This window comes from Galeopterus variegatus, unplaced genomic scaffold (genome assembly GCF_000696425.1).
Source record: "Galeopterus variegatus unplaced genomic scaffold, G_variegatus-3.0.2 Scaffold4179, whole genome shotgun sequence".
Taxonomy (NCBI): domain Eukaryota; kingdom Metazoa; phylum Chordata; class Mammalia; order Dermoptera; family Cynocephalidae; genus Galeopterus; species Galeopterus variegatus.
Window position 1 is genome coordinate 139,367 of NW_007730290.1, and position 5,843 is coordinate 145,209.

Genomic DNA, 5,843 nt, shown 5'->3' on the forward strand with positions numbered 1-5,843 from the left:
ACCCCCTGAATTTTATAGATGACTAAATGGAGGCCCAGAGAGAACATGATATGCTAGGGTCATAGAAACATAATTAACAATGGCTAACATTCCTCGCGCTTAAATGACTGTGTACCAGGCTGTTTTAAGTGTTCTACATATAGACTTAATCCCTTATGAGGAAGGCATACTTATTTCATGAAATCTACAGATGAGGATACTAAAACACTGAGAGGTTATGTAAATTGCTCAAGGCAAGTAAAAGAACCAATATCAAACATAGACACTTTGGTCTCAAAGACTGGGTAGTTAACTACAATGACACTGCCTAACCCGAGGTAGACTGAGTCAGATCTAGAATCCAGGTCCTGACTTCCATGTCAGAGATCCCATCTGTCCCCCACCCTATGCTATGTCTGCTCTCATGGAGTAAAATGACAACAGGATTTAGGGGGAGGGTCTGAAAATTTACAAATCTCAGAAATCTGGAGAAGCAGAATGTTTCATAGCTAAGGTTATGCCTTTTGTGCCAAGAGCATTGTTTGGGGTTTGTTTGCTTATAGTTTTAGGTCCAAAGGTAAACCTTGTCTGGGAGACACTCCCTGCTGGAGGTGCCAGTGTGCCTAGGCTGGGACTTTGAGAAGAGGAAGCAAAATATGGCTGCTTCAGANCTGGAGAAGCAGAATGTTTCATAGCTAAGGTTATGCCTTTTGTGCCAAGAGCATTGTTTGGCGTTTGTTTGCTTATAGTTTTAGGTCCAAAGGTAAGCCTTGTCTGGGAGACACTCCCTGCTGGAGGTGCCAGTGTGCCTAGGCTGGGACTTTGAGAAGAGGAAGCAAAATATGGCTGCTTCAGATTCACTTTAATGACCTCAAGTACCTTCTACAAGCCCAGGTCAAAACTCTATAATAGAAAGTCATCTGTCAGAGAGCAGAAAGCTCTTAGTCAGGGGGTGCTCCTTGGCTCCTTGCTCAGGTGGTGGTGCTCCAGGATGACACAGAATCCTAACAAGAGTTAGGAATAATTCCTTGAAATAATGCTCCTGTATCTCATAAGTGAGTCCCCAACCTCCCAATCCACCCCCACCTTCCCCCAAAGCCACCACTCATCCTGAAAAATGCCATACAAGAAACCACAGTGTTTCACCTTGGTTCTTTTCTGAAAAGAGGCAAGGAGCTTGCATTAGGATGACCAACCATCCTGGGTTGCCTGGGACTGTCCAGGTTTTAGCACTGACTGCATCCCAGGAAAGCCCTCAGTCCCAGGCAACCCAGGACAGTTGGTCACCCTATGTCAAGTCTCAGATGACTTGACAGCTTTTTAGAGCCATAGCTCTCATGGCTTCAACCTGACATACCAAAAAAAATTGTACTGCAAAAGGTAGGAGGCAGGAAACTGCCTGTTTTTCTCCAATAATAGCAACTCTGATGAAAATAGGACTGAGTGACCAAGGCCAAGCTGATGACTACCCATAGGCCACAAAGGAACTCACTGCCTGAACTGCCTTCCTGTTCCAGGGACTCTTGGGAAGAAAGGAAGGAAGGGCTTAGTCACACCCTGGGAGCGGTGGCCAAGAACAGCACTCACTCCTCGGCAGAGCAAGCTCCAAGTCTCTTTCTTTAAGGAAAAGTAGATGCTTCCCAGGCTTCATTCCCTTTTTATAAAGCCAGAATGACAAATACTGAACTAGGGAGGGAGGAGAGGCAGCTGGAAAGCACAACCATCTCCCCATCTTTGGAAGAGCAGCTTCCCCAACCCAGCAGGTCCCTGAGCTTTTGCTGGACCAACCACCTCACCCAAGCCACAGGCCAAGCCCCCTGGGAAACTCACCTGGGGCGCAGGACAGACTTTGCTCCCCGGGGATGCAGAAGCAGCCACCCATATGTGCACCATCCTCCCCAGGCCAAGGCCCCTGGGAACACCGGTCAGAAGAGTGCTGGGAGGGGACAGCTTCCCAACAGTGTCCCTCCTCCCGCCTCCTCCCTGGCACACGAGGGACCAAGACCCAGCTCAATGCACAATGCAGCCTTTGATATCCCTGTGCGGCAGGAGGAGGCCCAGGCAGGGTGGGAGGGGCAGCCCAGCCTTCAGGCCAGAGAGTCCTTGCACTGTCAGGCCTCTGCCTCTCTGCACATTGATTCATGCCTGTCAGGCTGTGGCACATTCCTCGCATTCTAGGATTGAGATACACAGTTTGGTTCTTGTAGGGGCGGCCAGGGCAGAGAGCCTCCCAGGAATCAAGACTGCTGTTCTTGCTCCCTCCCTGCCTGGCTTGGCCCACACTGACTCGCCTACCACCCTTGGAAAGTGACCCCAGCCAGCTTCTCTCTGCAATCCCTTCCCCTGGCTGTCTGACACAGCTGGAGCTGTGGATGCAGCATCTAACCTCAGCCCCAGCAGCGCCCATGGGCCAGCTACTCACTAGGGAATGTGCAAACTCCAGCCCTGGCTCCCAAAGTCTTGGTGGGAAGGAATCCAGGAGATCTCCTGATGTCACCAGCATTCTACAGGTGAGAGATGGAGGAACACATACATTAAGGCTACAAGTATGTACAAAATCTGATCTTGTTTGCTTTTTCAATAGGCAGCAGAGCAAAGGAGTGCAGCTGACATAGTGAACTGAACTTTTAAAAAGCTCCAGCCCTGGCTCCCAAAGTCTTGGTGGGAAGGAATCCAGGAGATCTCCTGATGTCACCAACATTCTACAGGTGAGGGGATAGAGGACCACGTACGTTAAGGGGTGGGGAGAGGTTGGTCAGCAGTTAGATACGAGGAATAAGTTCTGGTGTTCAATTGCACAATAGGGTGACAGTAGATAACAATTATGCATTGTATGTTTCAAAATATTTAGAAGAGAGGATTTTGAATGTTCTCACTACAAAGAAGTGATACACGTTTGAGGTAATGGGTATGCTAATTTTCCAGATTTGATCATTGCACAAAGTATAAATGCATCAAAACATCACACACTGTACCCCATAAATATGTTACAATTATTATGTGTCAATTAAAATAAAATAAAACTTTTAAAAAAATACATTAGAGCTACAAGTGTGTATGAAAAACTGGTCCTGCCAGACTAACCTCTTTTCTGTTTCAGATAGGCAGTGCAGCAAGGGAATGTAGTTGACACTGTGTGGCTGGACTTCAGAAAACCTCCCGTGAGATCTTGCAAAGGAGATAGAGAAATATGGCTGAATGTGAATGAGGCTGGACAGAGGCATGGCTGACCTAATACCCAAGCTCAAGAATCACTGATCACTCAGTGTCTCCTGCATGCCCAGAGCAAAGGTCCATGGGGAGTGGTCCAGAGACAAGGAGGTGCAGGCCAAGAGGAGGCAGGGTCCTGACGGGCCTGTGTTGGAGACTACTGAGAAGCTGAACATGAGAACAGTCTCTCAAACATTTTTCAAGGAGGGCGGTGGCCTGATCAAGATTATATTCTGGGAGGAGCACTGGGGTGAGAATGTGAAGGATGGCCTAGGCATCAGTCGCACCAGAGTGGTCAGGAGTGTCCACTGTACACACCCATTCATTGACCCCAGGTGACAGATCTCGAGCACTCTGAAGTCCAGCTTCAGTTTCAATGCTGACTCATCTTGAGTCTCAGTTACTGTATGTTTGCTACAGGCCAGGCACTTATGTTACTTTATTTAAATCCCATAACAGCCCCATAATGGAGGCATTATCATTTTATTTTGTAAGTGAGGAAATGGATGAAGAGGGGTGTATAACTTGTCCATGGGCCCCCATTTAAGAATGTCAGATTCAGGGCTTGAGCCAGGTCTAGTTGATTCTGCAGCCCAGAGCATTGCCTTTCTGATATTTGGACACCTTCCATGTTACTAGGACATGCAATGAGGAAGGACTAGGTGATCTGATAGTGAAACCTCTGGGGCCAACTGACCACTGTGGAAGGCTCAGGAGAGGAGGGCTGGGGTGGGAGCAAGGGGTGCAGGGGGGACAGGGTCTCTCTGATCACACTGCCTCCACGGAGGACGTTTTCTCTATGCACATCTATTTAAAGTATCTGCTTCCCATAATGTGTCCCATGCCCCTCCCCTCACCAGAGCAGTGTTTTGAGTATGAATTGCATGTTTTCTTGGGCCCCAGATGAAAGGCCAAGTGTTGCTTTAGAAAGCAGCCTCCCAGAACTCTGGGAAGCAGGCGGGAATCCGACAGTGAAGAGGAACCTATGGTCTAACCTGCACGTGCTGACAGGAGCTCGGGCTTATCTCTTCTCCTTCTCTTGTCTGCACAGCATTCTTAAAAAGGTATGGTAACAATCAGAAACTATATATGATCAAGACCAACTTTCGGAAGGATCCCGGGCCATCTGCCATAGATGACACCCTGAGGCAGTTGGCTGAGACACACTTTGGCAAATCTGAAATGAATAGTCCATTCTAGATAAAGTCATTTCTTCTTTTGAGATACAAGAAAATAGTGCTGCTCTGCTCATGGGTAGCTCAGATGAATTTATCAGAACAAGTAGATTTCTAGGCAGAGACAGCAGCAGGGGCAAAAACCCCGAGGCTGGAACCTGCTTGGAGTGTTAGAGGAAGAGCATGTGTAGCTGGAGTCTAGTGAGGCTGGGGAAGGTATAAAGATGAGATCAAAGAAAGCAGCAGGAGGCCAAATAGCATAGGGCCTTAAAGGCCATCTACGGACTTCAGCTTTCACTCTAAATGAGACGGAGCCAATGGAGGACACTAAAGAGAGGAGTAACATGGTTGACTTATGGTTTAAAGAGTTACATGGCTGCTCCATGAAAAACAGGCAGAAGATGGGATTCCAGGTATGCAGCAATTATAACATCCAGCAGAGAAACAATTATGGCTTGAGCCAGTGTGATATCAGGAGGTAATGAAAAAGACTTAGGTATTAGAAATATTTTGAAAGACTAGTATATTAATCGAGATTCTCCAGAGAAACAGAACCATGGGAGATGAGAGGAGAGATTTTAAGAAATTGGCTCATGTAACTGTGAGGATTGCCAAACCCAAAATCCACAGGGCAGGGCAGCAAGCTAGAGACTCAGGTAAAGAGGTGATATTGCAGTTTTGAGTCCGAATTCCACAGGGGAGCAGGTTAGAAACTCAGAGTTTCCACATGCGGTCTTGAGAAGGATTCCTTCTTCTTTAGAAAACTTTAGCCTTTGCTTTTTAAGGCCTCCAGCTGATTGAATGAGGTCCACCCACATTATGGAGGGTAATCTACTTGATTCAAAGTCTACTGGTTTAAATGTTAATCACATCTAAAAAAATACCTTCACAGCAACATTTATTCTGGTGTTTGACCAAACAGCTGGGCCCCATGGCCTAGCCAAGTTGACACATAAAATTAACCATCACAAAGAGCCACAAGGCTGTATTGAATGCATTCAATATGTGAGGGGAAAAAATTCAATCAAGGGTAGTTCTAAGTTATTTTACCTGAACAATTGGAATAATGAATTTAATATTTATTGAGATATTGAATGCTGGGAGAGGAGAATATTTGTGGATTAAAACCAGGAGCTTGGTTTTATACATGTGAAGCTTAAGAGTCCTTTAATACATCCAAGCAGAGACAAATGAAGGAGCCTGCAGTTCAGGGGAAACTTACAAGCTGAAGGTAAATATTTGGGAGTTGTCAGTGTATACAAGTTATTTATTTAAAGTCACAAGATTGGATGAGATCTCCTAGAGAGTGAGAGGAGGGTAGAACATAAAGGATATGTCAAGACTGAACCCTGTGAACACGGGAGTTGTCAGTGTATACAAGTTATTTATTTAAAGTCACAAGATTGGATGAGATCTCCTAGGGAGTGAGAGGAGGGTAGAACATAAAGGATATGTCAAGACTGAACCCTGTGAACACAC

The 5,843-nt window shown here is 46.3% G+C and overlaps 1 protein-coding gene across 1 annotated transcript in view; it reads right to left on the reverse strand.

Annotated features, from left to right (window-relative positions):
- Positions 1-1,958, reverse strand: part of SH3TC2 (SH3 domain and tetratricopeptide repeats 2) — a 68,808-nt gene extending 66,850 nt beyond the window's left edge. Inside the window, exon 1 of the mRNA XM_008586918.1 lies at positions 1,810-1,958. Within this exon, the coding sequence (XP_008585140.1) occupies positions 1,810-1,861 (52 nt within the window). The 5' untranslated portion in view covers positions 1,862-1,958. The remainder of the gene's footprint in view (positions 1-1,809) is intronic.
- Positions 1,959-5,843: the final 3,885 nt, after the last annotated feature.